Raw genomic sequence first — 21884 nt, 5'->3', positions numbered from 1 at the left:
CACGCTGATGGACTCTTCAGTTCACCCCACAGGTTTTCTATGGGTTTCAAGTCAGGGGACCTGACAGGACCTTGATTTTGTGGTCAGTAAACCATTTTTGTGTTGATTTTGATGCAAGTTTTGGATCATTGTTGGGAGATCTAACCACGGCCCATTTTAAGTTTTCTGGCAGAGGCAGTCAAGTTTTCATTTAATATCTGTTGATATTTGAGTACATGATGCCATGTATCCTAACAAAATGTCTAGGTCCTCTGGCAGAAAAAACAGCTCCAAAACATTAAAGAGCCACCACCATATATAACCTTAGGCATGAGGTACTTTTCAATATAGCTACCTGTCTGTGTTTATAATCATTCTGTTAGTGTCTGGCAAACTGAAGACACCCAAGTTTGTTTTTGGATGAGATCAGAGGCTTTTTTCTTGAAACCCTTCCATACAACCTGTGGTGATGTAGGTGACTTTGGATTATAGTTTTGGAGACTTTCTGATCCTAAGACACAACTAACTTCTGCAATTCTCCAGCTGTGTTCCTTAGAGATTTTTTGGCCACTCGAACCATCCTCTTCATAGTGCGTTATGGCAATATAGACACATCCTCTTCCAGGTTGATTCATAACATTTACTGTTGGCTGGAATTTCTTAATTATTGCCCTGATGGTCGAAATGGGTATTTTTAATGCTTGTCCTATTTTCGGATAGCCACTTCCCATTTTGTGAAGCTTAACAACCGTCACATCACCACAGCTACATTTCTTGGTCTAACCCATTGTTATGAATGACTAATGTATTTTGGCTAAGGGAATGTGTTGCTTCTGATTTATACCCCTGTGAAAATATGAAGTCATGGTTCAATTTCCTGTTCCTTGTCACCCAGGTGTACTAAAAAAAAACTGAAATATCAATGGGAATATATTTCAAATATAGTTTTCTCATATGAATTTATAGGGGTGTCAATAATTGTTGCACACCTATATTTATTTATCTTTTACTAAACCTGTGTTGTATTTGCAATTGTTTGATATGCATGGGAGCAGATTTTTTTTAAAACAAAAAGACCAAAAGGCTAAATAATAAATTTTTTTTACACACCCTTCTTCACTCGTATTTACCAAGGGTGACAATATTAGTGGAGGGCACTGTGTGTATGCATTACCTGATATGTGAAGATCAATGACCAATGAATATTTTGTGTTGATCTATGGTTTATCCTACTGTTAATGGATCTCAAATGGATTTTACACTTGTGGGAAATTCATATTTGAAAACTAGGAATAAAGGACGTGGTTAAAGACAACAAAAGAGTTCCTGGGGACTAATAATGAAAAGACTTTGAAAGAATTAAAATTTGTTAACATTTATTTAAAAAATACTCCTTAGGAGAGTCTTGACAGTTTTGAAAGAATATACTATTATTTAAAAAGTAGTTCTGATGAAAATGGCTTTATCTTTAGAACAAAGAAATAGTTTTAAAGGATGAAAGAGTTTCTCTGTAAACTTTGTGTATTATAAAACTTACCTTGAGCCAAAATATCTGACTGGACATCTCCATCATAGTTCTTGCAAGCCCAAACAAAAGCACCAGAGGACTTCAACACTTGTGCCACCATGTCATCAATAAGTCTGTGCTCATACCAGATCTTCAGCTTGTCAAACTCAGGCTTATATTTCCTGTTGACATGTTAATAAATAGCTGAGTACACTGCTTCTTGCAAATGACCCATGCTTCTACTTTAAAAGGAACCACGACTATGAAGATTTGTGGGCCTTAACATGTAATTGCCCTCTCCTACTAAAATACGTGGTTAGAAACACATGAAATGTTAATTACTTTAAAAATCCTTAATATCTAATACATATTTTAACCTATGCAATGCACTCTGAGGTGATGACCTAAGCATGACCTTGAGCACTCAAAAGAATTAGCTACTAGCCCCTGCAGCAGGAAAAGAATGCCACACTGTGCTGCTTTTGGCTTTAATTTTCTAGTTCTTGTGTGTTGTGATACAGGGGGTATCTGTAAAAATAATCAAACCTGTAAGGATCTTGTTAGTGTGTTTATGTATATTCTCATAACATAAAGCTCCTGTAAAATTAGCCTAAAATGCCTAGCCAAGGAATACCCAAAGTAAACTTAAAGATGTTCTTGAACCATTTGGAGTACATACATGGCTTCTGCTTTTGAAAGGTGGACTAAATATTTTTACATAACTGGACCTTTGCCAGTGTAACAAGACTGTTTTTGTCAGGATGTTATGGATTAGTAGATTACTATGAGGCTTCATATGAGGCGAGTTGCCTCCGTTTCATAAGTGCTTGTATCTTCATTTTGAGTAATGTCTTCTATATTAGCCTCCTCGCATGTTACGCTCCGGTTCAAATTGAAAAGGCTGAAGACATATTTATATCGCTGGAGAATCAAGACCGTTGCAACCATTTGACATCACCCAGAATGCATTGCGACGTAAAAAGCAATGGCGGCCTACGAGTGCAAGGATTTATTTATTTTTTTAAAAATTGAGCGTTTTTGTGTAGCGGATTTATATAGCGGATGTCAGCATAAATCTAATAAGCCATACAAGTCTTGCTAGTCGGGTTTCCCTTTAACAATTTGTTATATTCCTTCTAACCGATAGCAGTGGTAAATATCACCTGGACATTGGTGTTTGAGATCTATACAAGTACACTAGTTGATTCCTACACTCAAAGACACAGAGACACTGAAGTATATGGATGTCTGACTTCTATGTGCTCAAACCAATGATCAGGCCACCTGGGACACGTCCATCCTCCTTGCACACATTAAGGCACTCTCGCCCAAACACTAACACAAGTGACCCAATTTATTGGTAACAAGCTAAATTTGTTAAGCATGCCAGCTATCACATGTGGCAGACATAATTGAGAAAAAAATATTGAAACAGGTGACTGACAGATGTTCGTTACCCAGGTGTGTCCCATTAGATGGATTGTTTAAACAAGAAATAGCTCTGAACATCTACTCTTGGTTTTAGACTTCAGTTTCATCTCTGAAGACTGCATTTGTTAAAAAGGATAAGCCTTTTAACATGTAGCTGTATGGGAGAAAAGCAAACTTTTTTGAAGCTGAGAAGAGAGGGAAAATCAAACAGAGCGATGGCACAAACATTGGGCATAGCCGAGAAAACAATTTGGAATGTCCTGAAAAAGAAGAAGCCACTTATGTACTGAACAACAGACACCGAATGAGTTGGCCAAGGAAAACAGCTGATGAACATTGTGAGAGCTGTGAAGAAAAACCCAAAAACAGGACAGTGACATCAGGACAGTAGGATGTGTCACAATAGGACAGTGACATCAGCAACCGAGACATGGCAGGTGTGAAAGTATCACAATCCAAGAAGACTTTGAGAGCAGAAATAGAGAGGCCATACCACAAGATACAAACCACTCACCAACAGTAAGAATCAGAAAGCCAGACTGGAATTCAAAAAGAAATACAGAGATGAGCCCCAAAAGTTCTAGAACCAAGATTAACCTCAAAGTAATGGAAAGGCCAAAGAGTAGCGAAAGAAAGGATCCCAAACATGGTGATGGTAATGTCATGGCTTGGGCTTGCATGGCTGCTTCTGGAACAGGCTCACTAAGCTTCATTGATACAACTTTTGATGGCAGCAGCAGAATGAAGTAAGTTACAGGAACATTTTGTCTGCCAATTTACAGAGAAATGCATCCAAATTAATCAGGAGGAACTTTATCATGCAGAAAGACAATGATCCAAATCACACTGTCAACTGAACAAAGGACTTTATCAGGGGAAAACTGGAAGGTTTTAGACCAGCCAAGACAGTCTCTAAGCCTTAACTCAATTGAGCATGCTTTCACTTCCTGAAGAGGAGACTGAAGGGAGAACCCCAAAACAAACAACAATGAAAGAGGCTGCAATAAAAGTCTGGAAAAGCATCACAAAAGAATAATCCAACAATTTGTCGATGTCAGTGAGTCACAACCTTGATGCAGTTATTGCAAGCAAGGGATATGCAACCAAATATTAACTGTTATTTACTTCAAAACTTGTTCTTATACTTTTGCTAGCCTAAAAATTGGGTGGTCGGAAACAAAAGGTTCTATGTTTGTTTTTTGTTTAACACAACTAGATGTAAATAACAGGAAATAAGACATATTTTGATCTCAAACCCAAATGTCTGGTGTACAGCACAAACAAATGAATTGGCCTTGCTATACCAATAGTTTCAGAGGAGACTGTATGCTATACGCTTACTGTTCACTTTATTAGGAACACCTGTACATTCAGGCAGTTATTTAATCAGACGATCATGTGGCAACAGTGCAATGCAAAAAATCATGCAGGTAAAAAGCAAGAGCTTCAGTTAATGTTCACATCAAATATCAGAATTAAGAAAAAATATTGATCTCTGACTCTGATTGTGGCATGGATGTTGGAACCAGAAGGGTTTGAGTATTTCATAAACTCAAACTGATCTCCTGGGAATTTCACACACAGTCTCTAGAGTTTACAGAGAATTAGATAACAGCGTGAATGTGCAAGTGTTCCTAATAAAATGGATGCTTCGTGTATTTTTGTTCTAATTTAGTAGTGCATTTTGAAGTACGACACATTTACATATTTACTTGCAGAATTGCAACCTGGGTAGCCAGCAAATTAGCTATAGCTAACTAATGTTACTGGTGTACTGAGCTATAGACAATCAACTACCAACATCGACTTGATTGAGCTTTGAAGAGATAAATTAAAATGTATTGCAATTCCATTTTTGTAGCTAAATGTGGAATTGCTCTAAAACACAAACATGATCATATATATTAATTGTACAATGAGTCATTTAATTTTGGAGTATGATTATACATAATTATTCTTGTATACATGATTTGGTTATTTTTGGAGTGTGATAACTAAACAGATACAAATGCGAGTAAATATTCATATATCTTTTCATAAATCTTGCAATTTTTTAAATCCAATTAAAACATTTGTGTTTGAGCTCAAAAGATAAATATGAGACAACAGATCACAATTTCAGTATTCATTTCCTGATATGTACATTTAGATGTGTTGAATAACTTTGGTGGCAAACCACCCAGTTTTTAGGTGAGCAAAAGTATAGGAACAGATAGTCTTAAGGAAATAACACTATTTGGTTGCATATACCTTGCTTGCAATAACTGCATCAAGCTGGCGAACCAATGGCCACCAAACTGTTGTATTATTTATTTTATTTTATTTTTTAAATGCTTTTACAGGATTATACTAGGAGCATCGCTATACCCTTTTTACTGGGGCAGGAGCCGCAGCCCAAGAGACAAACTTACTTTGCAACACAGTTGCAATCAAACTTATTCAACCCCCATTGCAAATCACGTTTGACAATTTACAGACTTTCAGCTGTTTACAATGAAAAAAAAATCAAACAAAAGCAATTGAAAGTTCAACACAATGAATGTTTCAAGTGGTTTCCCCAAATTCAACTGAAAATGCAACTTAATGATTTCTCCAGTTTCAAAGTTATTCAACCCCCTGAATAGAATCCCTCACAACAGCACAAATGTGCAAAACAGGTGTTGTCTCAAGCACACCTGATGCAAATAATAAAGGGCTTCATTAGTTGCATCAGGTGTGTTTGAGCTGTAACACATGAAATACCTGAACTGGCTAGGAGCAGAAAATTAATGAAATACCTGGACGGGGCAGAAAAAGGAAGCCATCAACGGCTTCAACCAGATTTTTGAGAAGGCAGGTTGTGAAAAACCCTCGAGTGACCGCAAAAGACCTGCAGCAAGTCTTGGTGGCAACAGGCACTGAGTGAGCACAGTATGGCACGTACTAAACGCAGGTTCGCATGCCAGAACTCCAAGACATACACCATTACTGACCCAAAAGCACAAGTTGGCTCAAAATCATATTTATATTTTAGTTTGCAGCATGCAAACCCAAGAATATTACTGAACTGGAGGCCATTGCTAATAAGGAATGGGCTAAGATTCCTCAGGAACGTTGCCAGAAGCTGGTGTCTGGCTATGCATCTCGTTTGCAGCAACTCATAACAGCAAAAGGGTGCTCTACTAAATACTAAAGATGCTTGCCATGAAGGGGTTGAATAATTTTGAAACTGGAGATAAGTTGCATTTTCAGTTGCATTTGGGGAAACCACTCGAAGCATTCATTGTGTTGAACTATTTCAATTGCTTTTGTTTGATTTGTTCATTGCAAACAACTGAAAGGCTAAATTGACAAACCTGATTTGCAATAAGGGTTGAATACTTTTGATTGTAATTGTACATACACATACACACACGTGAATTTTGATTGATTCACACAGTACGGTACGATACAACTCAATTCAATGACATGGAACCGAAGTAGGAAGTAAGTAAATTCAATGAGGTTTTTTTTTTCCACGCCAGTGTGTGGACTTCTGTGTTCACTTTAAACCAGTTCTTAAATAACTTTTAATCTAAGAAAAGAACAAAAGTTTCCATTGGCTATAAAGGAGGACATGGAATTAATTCAACGTTAGCTTGAGGAACTTTCTACAGTGGAAAAAATAACCCACTTATTTAAAAACATTGAACTAAGCTGAGACTCGAACCCCAGCCGCACTAAACCTGCATGATACCACTGCACTACCCAAATACACATGCACCATGCACATTATTTACCTATACCATGTGACTCGACTATGCTCACTCTTGTAACAAAAACTTGTTTAAATTAGGTTTATTGTACATGTTGATGAGAAATGTAATATTTTTATGTAAACCATATGAATTTTTTTTCTTAACTCTAATAGACCACATATTTAATTGTTTTCAGGATTGACAACATTTAATGTGCGCTTCTACTTGTTGCCAAATGGTTCCGAGAGAGGTTCATAGATCCGCGGGCCAGGCCCAAGCAGATCACGGGTTTCAGTACAAGAAAAAGCACCATTTGGTTGGTAAAACAATGTATGTGTATACAGTATATGTCCAGGCAGAACTACTTTATGTATTAGCAAGCTGTGTTTATTCAAATGAAACATGACTGCCCCCTACTGGTCCTGTATTTCCTGGTCCCACAGCAAGCGCGTGATTCTGCATGAAATCGTAGGATCCCTTTTTTAATGGCCACATCTGTACAGTGGGGGAAATAAATATTGAACTTGTCAACATTTTTTTCAGAAAATACATTTCCCATGAGGTTATTCACATGAAATTTTCACCAGACTTTGGTATTAACTCAAGAAATTCACACATATAAAGAAATCCAAACATTAATGTCCATAAATTAAGTCATGTGTAATAAAGTGGAATGACAGGAAAAAATTATTGAACAGGCTAACTGAAATACAATAAACATTGTCTATAAATCTTGTTCAATTGGATTCAAGTCAGGTGATTGACTGGGCCTTTCTAACACCTTGATTTTCTTTCTCTGAAACCAACTGGGAGTTTCCTTTGCTCTATGCTTTGGATTGCTCTCCTGCTGGAAGGTCCAGTCAGGTATCATCGTCATCATCCTGGTGGAAGGTAGCAGATTCTTCTCAAGAATCTCCTGGTAAAGGGCTCCATTCATCGTTTCTACAATTATATGAAGTTTGCCAGTACCATGTGATGAAACAGTCCCATACCATGATGCTTACACCTCAAAACTTCACTGTTGGTATAGTGTTTTAGAGTGATGTGCAGTGCCATTTCTTCTCCAAACAAGGTGTGTAGTATGACAGCCAAAAAGTTAAATTTTGCTCTCGTCTAACCAGACAACACTCTCCAAGTATTTCATAGGCTTGTCCAAATGAGTTGTAGCAAACTTTAAACGAGCTTGACATGCCTTTTCTTTAGTAATGGAGTCATGTGGGGTGAGTATGAGCAGTGGAGTGCATTGCGTATTGTTTTGTCTGTGACGATGGTACCTGCTGCCTCCAAGTGTTTTTGGAGCCCTTTCCGAGTGGTCTTTGGCTCGAGCTACTCTTCTGACTATTCTTCTGACTCCCTGGTCAGAAATCATGTGAGGAGCTCCTGTATGTGGCTGGTTGATGACTGAGTGATGGTGCTTCCATTTGCGGATAATGGCCCCAAGGGTCCTTACTGGAGGATTCAGAAGTTTGGAAATGCGTCTGTAACCGATTCCATCAATATGTTTTGCAACAATGTTACAATAATGTAACAAAAAGCCTTTTTAGAGACCATCAGTTTATTAACCGAGCTGATAATTTGCACAAAGAAGAAATATAATTACTTAGTCATTTCAGCTGGTTCCTTGCCTAACCTTGCCTTGGAGAACTGCTTTTTCTTATGTTCAATATTTTTTCCTGTGTCATTCCACTTTATTATACATAACTTTATTTATGGATTTTAATGTTGGGAATTCTTTATATTTCCGGCTTTCTTATGTTAATACTAATGTCTGGTGAAAATTTCATGTGAATAGTCTCATTGGAAATATATTTACTGAAAAAATGTTGAGGCATTCAATACTTATTTCCCACACTGTGCATGTAACACACGCACACACACTAAAAGGCCCATTATAAAAGGGTGCACCCACTTACACAACCGGGTTATTTTAAGTTTCTTTTTCCTATAACATTTTTTACACTTGACAATTGTTGGTTGCTATATCACAATAAAGGTGGAAAAAGATCTGATACGATTGATCTTAGTTAAAAAATTATTTTTTAACATCAATAACTCCTGTCATTTTAACAGTGGTGTCAACTTTTTATACACAATACATGTTAATTTTGTAATAATTGTATAACAAGCTTAGCTGGTTGCCAAATCAATTTCTTCCGATTGCAGTTAAAGATCACTTTAACCAAGATGGTTTATAATTATTCTATTAGCAAGGCTGGAGGACATCTTACTCTGTTTTATTGAATAAATTATAATATATACAGTTGTGGCCGGAGGTTTACATACACTCATCATGGACATGAATGTCATGGCAATATTGGGCTTTCAATAATTTCTTTGAACTGTTGTTTTTCTGGGGCAGAATGATTGGACAACATACATCTTTAATTAAAAAAAAAAAAAAAAAAAGAATTTTGTTTACAATTTATTTGGGGTTATCTATTATCAACACAAGGTCAAAATTATATATACACGGTCAAAAATATACATACAGCACACCTAATATTTAGTTTAATGTCCCTTAGCAAGTTTTACCTCGAGCAGACGCTTTTGGTAGCAAATCAACCAGCTTCTGGCAGAATTCTGGTTGGATATTTGACCCCTCTTCTTGGCAGAATTGGTAAAGTGACATTTGTTGGTTTCCTGGCCCTGACTCGACTTTTAAACACAGTCCACAAATTTTCGATAGGGTTGAGATCAGGACTTTCGGAAGGCCATTGCAAAAGCTTAATGGTAGCCTGCTTTATCCATTCCACAACCAGCTTTGATGCGTGTTTGGGATCATTGTCCTGTTGGAACACCCAATTGTGTCCAAGTTTCAACCATCTGGCTGATGGTTTGAGATTATGCTGAATAATACTAAGGTAGTCCGCCTTCATTATTCCATCCATTTTGTGCAATGCACCAGTTCCGCCGCAAAACAGCCCCAGAGAATAATGCTACCACCATGCTTAACAGTTGGTACAGTGTTTTTTACTCCTCCAAACATAACTCCAGTCATTGTGGCCAAACAACTCAATCTTTGTCTCATCTGACCATCCGAACCAATTTCCTCTCAGCTGAGGGTGACGGTTTGGGTCTTCTTCCAGACCTTGGCAAAGTGGCTACACTTCCCAATAACTTGTACGTATGTACAATTGTTTGAACTGATGATCCTGGAATCTGCAATTGTTTAGAAATGGCTCCAAAAGACGTTCCTGCCTTGTGTAAATCCACCATACTCTTTTTCAGATCTGCACTGTGCTCCTTGGACTGTCTCCATAGTATTGTGTGTTGGTATAGTACATAGTGCTGTCAAACAAACCCTTTTTATGTTAGCACAGAGAAGCTGCTAGCTGTAGTCAATCATGATCACTAACAGGAAATTAAGAGGCCTTGGTCTTGGCAAATTAAAGGACATTTTGGAACTTTCAGCACCACTGAATTAATAATCTAAGTGTTTGTGTGTATATTTTTGACCCTGTATGTATAATTTTGGTCCTGACTTGATTACAGAAAACCCCAAACTTGTGAACCAAATTCTTTTTTTTTAATTAAAAGATGTCATACAATCATTCTGCCCTAGAAAAAGAAAAAGTTCAAAGAAATTATTTAAAGCCCAATATTGCCATGACATTCATGTCCATGATGAGTATGTAAACTTCCGACCGCAACTGTAGGAGCATCTCCTTCTCATGGTCTATGGTGGTTACAGTCAAAGTAAAAACTGCAACTGTGCCAGACGTTATCACATACAGAGAACTTAACATTTCATGACATGACTGATCGCCCAAACATTAAGTATTGTTTAACCAATATTAACAATTAAACATGTATTCTATTTTACAGATATTTGTGATTCAAATTTCTATTTTTCTAAAACTTCTCCAGGCCTGGAAATTGCTATTTTAAAATTCCATGATTTTTCCAGGTTTTTCATGACTGTTCGAACCCTGCTTATGACATTGTGGAATATGTTGTCCAGGTGATAGTCACCACCCTTGGCGGTTAGGAAGGGTGAAAGTGCAGTAGAGCCAGATGTACACTACATGGCCAAAAGTTTGAGAACAACTGACAATCACACCCTTCCCCAAACTACTGCCACAAAGATGGAAACACACAATTCTATAGGATGTTCTTGTATGCTATAGGATTAAGATTTTCCTTCACCAGAACCAAGAGGCCTAGCCCAAACCTGCTCCAGCATGACAATGCTCATGTGCACAAAGTGAGGGCACCCAACCTTGCTAATGCTCTTGTGGCTGAATAAACAAATCCCCACAGCCATGCTTCAAAGCCTAGTGGAATGCCTTCCCTGAAAAGTGGAGACTTTTGGCAAACTCTACATTAATTAGTTTTGGAAAGGGATGTTCAAGAAGCACATACAAGTGTGATGAGTGGCCACATATTTTTGGCCATCTAGTGTAGTTCTTTCACTTTCTAAACTGTGCACTATTCATCTATGTTCAACACAGCTCACTTCTCGAAGATGTCCTGGAAGATGTCCTTGAAGCGCCCATCATACGCTTTCAAGATGGTATTCTTAGTGCTCATGTAAAGAGGCCATTTTTTCTGGATAGCATACTGGAAGCAGCTGTGAGCAAAGCCAGTGATGGACTTGTGGAGAGAGAGAGAGAGATCATAATCATTTGAAATATGAGCCCTTCAGCAAGTAGGAAAATGCAGGCAAAATGCAAATGTTAGGTTTTTAAAATAACTTGATTCATATTCTTGACCTACAGCTTCTTTTTAGTTTGTAATAAAAAAAAAACGTCCTATCCTAAAACACATTTTGTCTTTGGAAAAGCAAGAAAGAAAAAGAAAAAAAAACCAAACACCCTTCATTCTAGCTTTCAGTGTGTGGGTACTGCCGTACACAACAAATTTGTGTTTAATAGTTCCACATATCACCACACTAAATAAAATGTGTTTCCTGGTTCTCATTTAATTGACTAGTGCCTCTATGACTTAGGCATCAAATTGTTTGCTTTTTGATAGTTTGTCAGAGTTTTAACTCATGGCTCTATTTGACTTAACAGAGCTCCACTGATCAATCTTCTTTGGCGTGGTACAATGTGTGCTGGTTAGAATTTGTTTGCAACATGAGCTAGACTGAAATGTTTAGAACCATGAACTACAGTAACTGCACAGACACTTAATTTGGGGTTTAGACAATTAGTGGCCAACATTCATGTTTGTTTCTTTAATATATTTCAAGACCTTCAATTCCATCATCTCTAAGTCCTGTAGCTTTTCTTCAGTGTGTGTTGGTAATATTCTGCAGTCTATATAATACCATCATAGCCTTATCACATCAATATAATAGCCTTCACTATTAATGTTAATTACATTTATGCTGCTTTTTATCCAGATAAATGGAAAAATACTCATAGGTACTGAGAATAAAAGAATGGGAATTTCTTCACACAGTAGACACAGCACCTACCATATTAAGGAGTGCTGTGCTTAAACATTAAGAAGGGCCTAGTCAAGGTCAATTGAGAGATTCTCAGAAATATAATTTAAAGAATCTGAAAAGATTTTAAACTGTGCATCCCTTTTGCTCTTTCAGAAACCAGTGGCCTAGCATTTCTCTAGGATTCTGATCTTAAAGAATATTAATCATTTGCTTTTCAATGCACAATCACTAAATAATTAATTAACTAAATAAAAATGAACAATTTAAAAAATATATATACACATTTCCCTGACCTCATCAGTATTGTACATGCCCATGCCACAGCCACCCCCAAGGAAATTGAAAACTTCCCACTCCTGGCCTTTGCTTCCATCAGCGGGAATAAAGCTGATCATAAATTTGCCTGGTGTATTCACAACAAAGTCTGTGGCTCTGTACTGTAAACAGGAGATAATTACATAATTACACACACGGTTAAAGAAAGACATCTGTTGTAATTTACTAAGAATAAAATAATCCAAGAATAGAAGACCTGGTCACCAAAGGCATGTCTGCCAATTGTGATGGGCTGTGTCCAACCAGGAACAAGTCTGGGAATGTTCTTGCAGATGATGGGTTCACGAAAAACTGTGCCACCCAAGATGTTTCTGATGGTTCCATTAGGACTTTTCCACATTTTCTTCAACTTGAATTCTGAGTGAGAGTATGGCATCTTCAGTCTGGCTAATTGATTAATCGTGGTAATTAAAGTTATAACGGGAAAGCTAAAATACTAAACAAAAACAATAACTTTACCTTCGACCCTGGCCTCGTCAGGAGTGATGGTCGCACACTTGACAGCAACATTGTACTTCTTGGTTGCTAAGGCAGAGTCAATGGTGACCTGGTCATTAGTCTGGTCACGGTAGGGGAGGCCCAGGTCATAGTATTTCAGCTCCACATCAACATTGGACAGGATGAGCTTAGGAGACCAGATGCATGTATACAGGAGAGACAAGAACACCACACACACATACATATACCACTGTGTAGATATGAGGCCAAATGTCAACCCTCTACAATTATTTCAATTACTCACATCAAGCATTACCAGTAAACATAAGCAATGCCAATAGAATTGCGCTACATTTATCTTAACATTTGATCTTAATTGCACATTTATTATTCAACATGACTATAGAATATAGCATTGTCTGAAAGCTTCAGTTTATACATTGAAACCAATGAAAATGCAAATAACTACAGGCAATGTATTTTGCATTCGCTGCCAATCTTTACTGTCTTGTAATTAAAAATTACTACAACTATATGCATTTTATCTCTGCAATAACATAACTGTTCTACTTTACTTTCGTGGGATCAATAGCTATTATGCATCCTCTGAGTCAGCTATATTCTACAAGTTAACAAAACCTGTTCACCATCTGTCAGTTTCCAAGAATGGTCAGCAGTTGGAGTCATCCTATCCCCAACCCCCAGTTTTAGCTTAAAACTTCTCGTTTAGTTTCACTTCTTTCATTACCCCAATTTTACCTGTGTGTTGCTGTTTTTCTCCCTCATTATGTTTTCTTTTGCACACACTCTCACTCATGTCACAAATATAAAAATAGAACAGTCACTCCCTGCAGTCAGTTTCCCCTACTCCCTTCTCAGGCTCCCACTTTTTTCACCTTTTCTTTGATGAATTCCCAGATTATCCTAGTCATCTCATCTCCGTCCATCTCCACCACTGGCTGGGCCACCTTGATGCGCTTGTCAGCATCTGTTATTAAGAAAAAATATATATATATATCTGTATTTATACAAACAGAAAGCAAATATTGCCTTCACTATGTTTGGGCCATCCAAACATCAAGCCAGTAAAGGAATTATGCATATGGTGGCTCATCCAATCATTCCAACCTACCATAGCAGCAACTGGCAGATAAAGTTTATTCATAGCCCTTATGGTAGGTAGGCCAAATACAAAATGCCTTATTAACCTTTATCAAGCTGTTCTTAGTCCAAGTAATGTCTAGAGTCAATTTGTTTAGTCTTGGTTTATCGTTTGTCAAATGTCAGAGTTCAATATCTACCATCCTGTTTGTCATACAGAAATGTTATTTACACTGCGTGGCCAAAAGTATGTGGACACCTGACCACCACACACGTGCTTGTTAAACATCCCATTCCAAAGCCATGGGCATGAATATGAAGTTACTCCACCCACTGCAGCTATAACAGTCTCAATGCTTTTGGGAAGGTTTTGCAATAGATTTGAGTGTGGCTGAAGTTGGGCAACGGCAATATTGGGCAAGAAGAACTAGCATACAGTCTGCGTTCCAGTTCAACCGAAAGATGTTCAGTGGGGTTAAGGTCAGGGCTTTGTGCGCTCAAGTTCTTCCACACCAACCTTGGTAAACCATGTGCCAAGGACCTCATTTTGTGCACAGGGGCATTGTCATGCTGGGATAAATTTGGGTCCCTTAGTGCCAGTGAACATAAATCAATTCTACAGCATAGAGACATATAGACAATTGTGTTCCTCCAATTTTGTGGCAACAGTTTGGGGAAGTCCCACATATGGGTATAAGGGTCAGGTGTTAACATACTTTTGGCCATATAAATGTACCTGGTCATATTTAAGAACTCAAGGCCCATTTTCAATTTTGCCACAGGTCTGTCTATGTGTGAGGCCCTACTGTATCTGCACCGTTTATTATTAGGGCCCAAGGACCAACGTCATGATGCCCTTTTAGATCTACTCCGTTTATTATTATTAGGGCCCGAGCACCGATGGTGTGACGTCCGATTGGATCTGTTCCATTTATTATTATTAGGGCACGAACACTGGAGGTGAAAAAAAACCCCATAGTTTTTGTAATGTTTTTTCACAATTATGATTCATTTTTATTTTTTAACACATTCATGCATTTTTTAGGCATCTGTCATACGTGAAAACTCAAAACGTGGCACACACATCAGACCTGCGTAAAATCAAAACGTTATGTAGTGTTTAGGCTTGGGTGTGGTCTCGGAGCGCTACAGCACCACCAAACACAGTCAATGGTTGGGATGAAGTTGCTCAGAGGTGCACGAGATATGGTTATTGATCTCATCATGTAAGAAAGTTCACTTGGTTTTATCTGACTCCACCCAACAGGAAGTCAGCCATGTTGGATGCAAGGATCTTGAAATTTTCCTGCTGTCTTTTGAGGGGCTTACGATGGCTGAAAACTTAAAAGTTTACAAGTTTACACATTCATTTGTCTTAGGATATCTTTAAATTTGTTGTTGTAATTCGGTAGAAAGTAGTTTGCAAATACAGATTTCATGCCTTTGGAATACTTGAAAACTTGAAACATGGGACACCTATCAAAGATTAGCAATATTCAATAATTCTTTTGTCATTTGTCCTGGGTGTGGCCAATGGACTCCATAGCGCCCCCAAACTTTTCCGAATGAGTTTATCGCTGTGGTTGCCACACAGTTTGTCCGATTAGCACAAAGTTTGGTGGGGACATTCTCACCATGACATACATTTTTCCCTTTGGCTTGTATTAGCTCTGCCCAACAGGAAGTCTGCCATTTTGGCTTGTTTGAAAAAACGCATTCTCTGGATTTTTAAATACTCCTCCTAGGGGATTTATGTGGCCAGTAGCAATCAAGGCCAACATCATGCCAAGACACTAAAGATGCTAAATTACAAAACATATATCCAACGGTGTTGCCCTGGCATGGTGATAAAATTAAGAGCATAAAAATGAGATATAGGAAGAGCTCATATCTTTGGTTTGCATTGTGTGATTTAGGTCAAAATTGAGATTTATATTTGGTATTGGGGGCTGAACACATGGATGTCACTAATGTTGGGCATGGTCATAGCACCACCAGCTGGCAGCAGGAAGTGTGGACAGGTGGGGGGTGGGGCTCTGAATTGCACCCTTTGAATTATATGCCTTTTTGGGATTCTATGTTGCACATCATTTTTCAGCTAGTCACCTCAGTGATGTATAGATTTCATCAAGCCAGACAACTTCGGGCTGACAGTCTTAAGCTCTGGCCAATGGGAAGTCGGCTAGGAAGTGGGTATAATTTGGTCATGCTTTGTTTCATCAGCTTAAAATCGTGCATGGTTAAAAATGGGCCATTCCTGATTGCACCAACATGCCAATTATAAGTCATTGCTCCACCTATACTGAAATAGTTATGCCGCACTTTGAAGTAGAGTTTAAGGTTTTCTGGGGTACCAGAGAGTTTATGTGATTTGCCTGAAAAGTAGTCAAACACTACAAATTAACATGCAATATTAATCCGAATACGGTCTGTTCTATGGCAATGAATGATGGCATGCCAAATAGGAAGTGGTAATTTTCTGACCCAATAAGGGGGCTTTATTTTGTCCCCTTTAAAATATGCATTTTTGGTATGCCCATTTTTCAGCTGCAGTCAACAATCACTGTACATATATAGTGAGTATAACTTGTTCTATCTGTTTAGTTTCAAATTGTGCATTGTTACCAGTGGGCCATCCCTGATTACACCAACATGGCAACTACAAGTCAGTTATATTATATCTAAATGTACTGTAAAACATTATACTGGCAGAGGTAAATTATTGTTGTAAGTTTTACATCAATTTTTATTGTAGTTTGAAATACACAACCCTACCATAATAATCACTCACTCATCTGTCTACACAAATCAATATTAGCACCATGCTTTAAAACTAAAACATATGTTTGCCAGTTTGCTCTAGCTATGACATTCGAGGGCCCTAGGTCCACCTGTGACGGGGGACCACTCTTTATTAGGGCCCGAGCACCGCTGGTGTGAGGCCCTATTGGATCTGTGTCGTTTATGTTTATTATTATCATCATGTCAAATTAATCGCATTTTAGAGGGCCTAAAAATGCGTGAACACTCACGAAACTTTGCAGATGCATCAAAACTGGTGAAAATTTGATATCTGATAGTGGTTCCAGAACTGAGTGTTGCAAAACGGCTCGATAGTACCACCTACAAAATTTCAACAATGTACAAAATTCGGTACGCATACAAAAAAAGAAAAGGCTCTTGAACCCATGCCCTAAACTCAGTAGGACATCAGCCATTTTGATTTTTCTCCATGTTTTACTGCGTTTTTGCCATTTCAAGGCCTCATACTTTAACAAACTCCTCCTAGAGATTTAATCAGATCAACATCACATTCGGTTGGTCTCATCTAAAAGGCCTTGTTGATGGTAAATTGCGAAGCTTTTGAGTTTTCACTGCACGGCGTGGTGGTCTGACAAAGTTAGATTTTTCACCATAAAACATGAAGTTATAACTCATGCATACAATGTCCAAATCATCCCAAACTTCACACTTGATAACAGTCCTGGCCTGAATACATCCACGTGCCAATATTTAGTTATAGTCATAGTGCCACCCAAGGTAACAGTAACGGAGGTGTTTTACACCATGATGCACTCCTATCAATGTACTAAGACATGTTAAAATAATCGCTGTGATCAGCCTAGAGCTAAATAGTCATAGGGCCTCCTACTGCCAACAGGAAATTACATGTTTTACATCGTGATACACACCTAACATAAGTGCTAAAAAGTACTTTAAAAAATGGAATGGCATTCCCCTGGCAGAGAAGCCCCAACGTGCACCCGGTGTGAGGGCCCGTTCATCACTTCTTGCAGATTTAATTAGATTTTGGAATTGATCCAAACAAGATGAAGGTCACATTAAATGTCTGAAATATTTTTTCTTTAAATTAAAAAGGTCCATATGTTGTACAATAAGTCTATAAAGTAATTATTCGTGACAGGAGTACACGTGGGTGCTTGAAAGTTCTGTCCTAAAAGTAGACAAAGAGAACCCATTTAAACAAACAAGACAAAAATATTGTAATGGGTCGTTTATTCATTGAGGAAAATGATCAAACATAACTGTGAGTGGAAAAAAAGGTATGTGAAGCTCTAGGATTAGCAGTAAATTTGAAGTTGAAATTAGAGTCAGGTGTTTTCAATTAATGAGATGACAAGCAGGTGTGAGTGAGTGCCCTGTTTTATTAAAGGCCCCTAATGCTATTCATATGCCTTGATGATGTACTGTGTCCAAGATTCAGATATACGATTTCCCGGCTGATCCATACACTATACATCCATAATCCAGGTGTGATCGAATTAATGTTCTGTAAAGATTTAGAAAAAATGAACTTTCTGCATCCCATTTTCTTTTAGCTAAAACCTTTAAAATGTTCATGGCATTAAGACATTTATCTTTTAAAATCTTTATGTGGGGGATAAAATTCAGTTTACTGTCGAGTTATTCAGGGGAATTTGGTTTCCTTAACCACTCTGATGTGTTCATCATCCAAGAATATCTCTGGATCAAGATGAAGAGAGCGTAGCTGGCAAAAATGCATACAAACAGTTTTTGGTCTTTGAAAATTTAGAAGCATTCGATACTGACCAGTAGGGCTGCACAATTATGGGGAAAATGATCATCCCGATTATTTTGATCAATACTGAGATTCCGATTATTTATCACGATTATTAATTCATTTTAGGGACAACATATTTTTATTGCACTTTCACATTTAAATAAACAGACCGCTGCTTTCACCTCCATGTTTTGCTACATTCCTGCTAATGTACAAATCTTTGCATCAAATTAGACTGATCCTTAAAGTGCACCATCTTGTAGAAGCAAATTATAAATAAAATAGTACCCAATTTATAGGATAAGTAAAAATAAAAATGCCATCAACCAAATGAAAATATGCATCAAATATAACAATATGCAACCAAATGAAAACATTCAGGAGTATGCAGAAAATGCAATGATAGTGTTTACAGGAGGAGATACGCAGTCTAATCACCCAATAGAGCGGTGCAGAGGCGACATCATTTTGTACCGGAACCTGGAAGTTAGCATCACACCGGTTCCCTCGACAAAAACCCAATAGGATTTTCACATAGACTTTTGAATTATTTCAAAAATGGCATGACAACTTGAGCTTGTCAATTATGACAGAATTTAGGAACATAGTGTGAGCCATAAGACATTTATTTAACCTTCTGATAAACTAAACGTAATATTTTCAGTTAAATTTCAGGCTGTATGCAAAAAACAACCATTAACCTGTTCCACCTTGTAAACAAAAACATCAACATTCAGTCTTTGAAGTCTGCTCCTCTTAAATATATTTAAGGCTACACTATTTCCACTGTCATGGTTTTGGGTTGGAGCCAGTTCTCGAACTGCTCTGTGTAAATTGTGTATATATATGTATGAATAATCTCACATAGGATGTGATGGGGTCAGTTAATTTACCCGTCGGATGCAAAGCGCTTTTGGGGGATTAAATCAAAACATGGAAACTGGAGTTGACTTTTCTAGTGATATCTGGCAACCATGAGTTTATATTAAGTAAATGCACTGTGAGTTGGTGTAGGAGAGCAGCAGTGTACTGTATGTTTACAGACTGAACAGTTGCTACTCTTGTTTATGATTGGTGAATTATTTAATAAAGAATTTTGAATTAAACCCACCTTGTAGCATTATTATTAATTTACTCCGCCCGACGCCGCTGTGGCTACATGAGCAGGTCACGGTAGCAGGTTCAGGTCATTTTGCAGGATCAATAAAAGATGGCGGTTGTGAGATCGGGAAGATGAGAGAAGCAGATGATGTTCAGTGTTACACTTCATCATAATGGCTTCTCTGCAGTATTTACACACTTGTTCGGTTGACTGAGGTGATGAAAAGCAGTGTGAAAGTAACTGTTGCTTGGTGTAGATGCATTTTGGACTTCCTGTAGCTATAGTTGCACAAAGTACTTTTCAAAAGACTGAAATTGTCGCACTGTAGAGCCGTGAGTTTATCTGCAAAGTGTTTTCCTGTTCGGCGTTATGACGTTTAACGTAGTGCCATTTAGCAACATGTTAGTGTCATGATTTCCCCTCGCACAAAGTGCTGGAGCTCACAGCAAAACTGGCAGATCGAGCGCTAAAATCCTAACCCCGTTTCCAGGTTTTGGCATACAAAATGATGTCATCCCTGCGCCGCTCTATGGCGACTGGCTGTAAGTTTAGGAAGCGTTTGATTTGATCTGCAGCGGTGTTTTCAATTAGCGGAGGACGAACTTTAAACGACAATATCGCAGTCGATCATGTTCATGTAATCGTGGGCAGTCAAAATCGTAATCACGATCGATATTCGATTAATTGTGCAGCCCTACTGACCAGGACTGCATACTGTTAATTGTCAGCTGAATTTTCTGTTCAATGTTATTTATTGATATTTGCCTCTGTAGCAAATGCCAAGGTCATCCACATAAAGACTGCAATGGATATCAGCCCAATGGCTTTTGCAATGCCATTGATTTTGATATTAAAAGTGTAACTGATAAAATGCTTCCTTGTGGTACTCCTAGTTCTTGTTTATGTGAGTCAGATAGGGTATTACCTACTTGGACTTTAAAATGTCTCTTTGAGAGAAAGAAAAAAAATTGCAATAAAAATGGGTGTCATCTAAAACCAAGTTGATATAAATCCTTTAAAATACCGAACTTCCAAGAGGTGTCATAAGCTTTCGCAAAGTCAAAAAAGAAGGCCACTGCATGAAAGCATCTTATACATGGCATTAAAGGCTGATTAGGTGATCAACAGTACTTCTTCCTTTTCTGAAGCCACACTGAACCTTACTTAAGAGATGCTGTGATTCCAGAATCCATACTAGACGTTCATTAACCATTCTCTCCATGGTTTTGCATAAGCAACTTGTCAGGGCTGTTTGGTGATAGTTGTTGGGATCATTATGACCTTTTCCTACTTTTGGGATGGGAATGATTATTGCTTCTTTCCAAGAGAGTGGAATATTCCCTGATATCCAAATAGAGTTAAAAAGTTTGAACAGTAAAGACTGGATAATGTGAGGCAAACTTTTTAAAAACTGGTAGTGGATATCGGGTCCTACTGCTGTATCATGTGCGCCGTTTATGGCTCGTGTCAACTGTGAACTGTTGATAAGTTTCTGTATTAGATGAAAAATTTGTACCTTTTTTCCATCCTGTGCTAAGAAAACTTGAAAGTTATTAAGGCAATTTCCAATGTAGGAGATGTTTTCAAAAGTTTCTGCTAGCATATTTGCAATCTCTTGTTTTGAAGTTAGAATTGTGTCTTGATATTTGATGTGCTGAATTTGAGCTCCATCATTCCTGCTCTTCATCCTGCAAATCAGATTCCAGACCTTTATTGTTGAAGTACTTGATGCGAGACCAGATACAAATTGTCTCTAATTTTTCCTTTTAGCTTCATTTATTATTCTTTGAGCTTGTGCCCTACTTATTTTAACCTTAAGATTTTCACTTGTTGGCCTTCTGAAGAATAATCTTTCTGCCTTCTTCCGTTCTTTTACAGCCATCTTGCATTCATCATCAAACCATGGCATCCATTTGCATATGATTTTGAAATGGTGTTATTTGTGAAATGAGTTTACTGGTGAAACGTTTGGATCTGGATCATCTTCAGAGGCTTCATTAAACCTTTCATAAAGTGTTTGAAAATGATACCAGTTAACTTTTTTTTTAAACTGCCATCTTGGTATTTTTAGAGCTTTTCTTCCTTTTAGAGTCAATATTAATGGAAAGGGGTCACTACCACAAAGGCGCCATACTTTCTATGAAGGGTCTAAAAATATTTCAGGCTCACAAATTGTTAGGTCAATTGCAGAGTATGTTCCGTGTCCTGGGTGTAGGTAAGTGCTGGAGCCATCATTTAGAAGAATTAAGGCGTGTCTAGGAATTCCTCCATTCTCTTTCCTTTGATGACACAATGGGCATTTCCCCATAGAGTGTTGTGACTATTAAAGTCTCCCA

At 37.8% G+C, this 21884-nt stretch overlaps 1 protein-coding gene across 1 annotated transcript in view; it reads right to left on the bottom strand.

Moving 5' to 3' along the window:
* Window positions 1-21884, bottom strand: part of idh2 (isocitrate dehydrogenase (NADP(+)) 2) — a 67850-nt gene that overhangs the window by 13987 nt on the left and 31979 nt on the right. Inside the window, exons 2-7 of the mRNA XM_053623256.1 lie at window positions 13699-13790; window positions 12824-12989; window positions 12561-12721; window positions 12322-12465; window positions 11090-11226; window positions 1517-1668 (exon numbers count right to left, since the gene is read on the bottom strand). Of these exons, the coding sequence (XP_053479231.1) occupies window positions 1517-1668; window positions 11090-11226; window positions 12322-12465; window positions 12561-12721; window positions 12824-12989; window positions 13699-13790 (852 nt within the window). The remainder of the gene's footprint in view (window positions 1-1516; window positions 1669-11089; window positions 11227-12321; window positions 12466-12560; window positions 12722-12823; window positions 12990-13698; window positions 13791-21884) is intronic.

Source organism: Ictalurus furcatus, chromosome 4 (genome assembly GCF_023375685.1).
Source record: "Ictalurus furcatus strain D&B chromosome 4, Billie_1.0, whole genome shotgun sequence".
NCBI lineage: Eukaryota > Metazoa > Chordata > Actinopteri > Siluriformes > Ictaluridae > Ictalurus > Ictalurus furcatus.
Note: the sequence above shows the minus strand (reverse complement) of the source record. Positions and strands in the feature narration are given on the sequence as shown.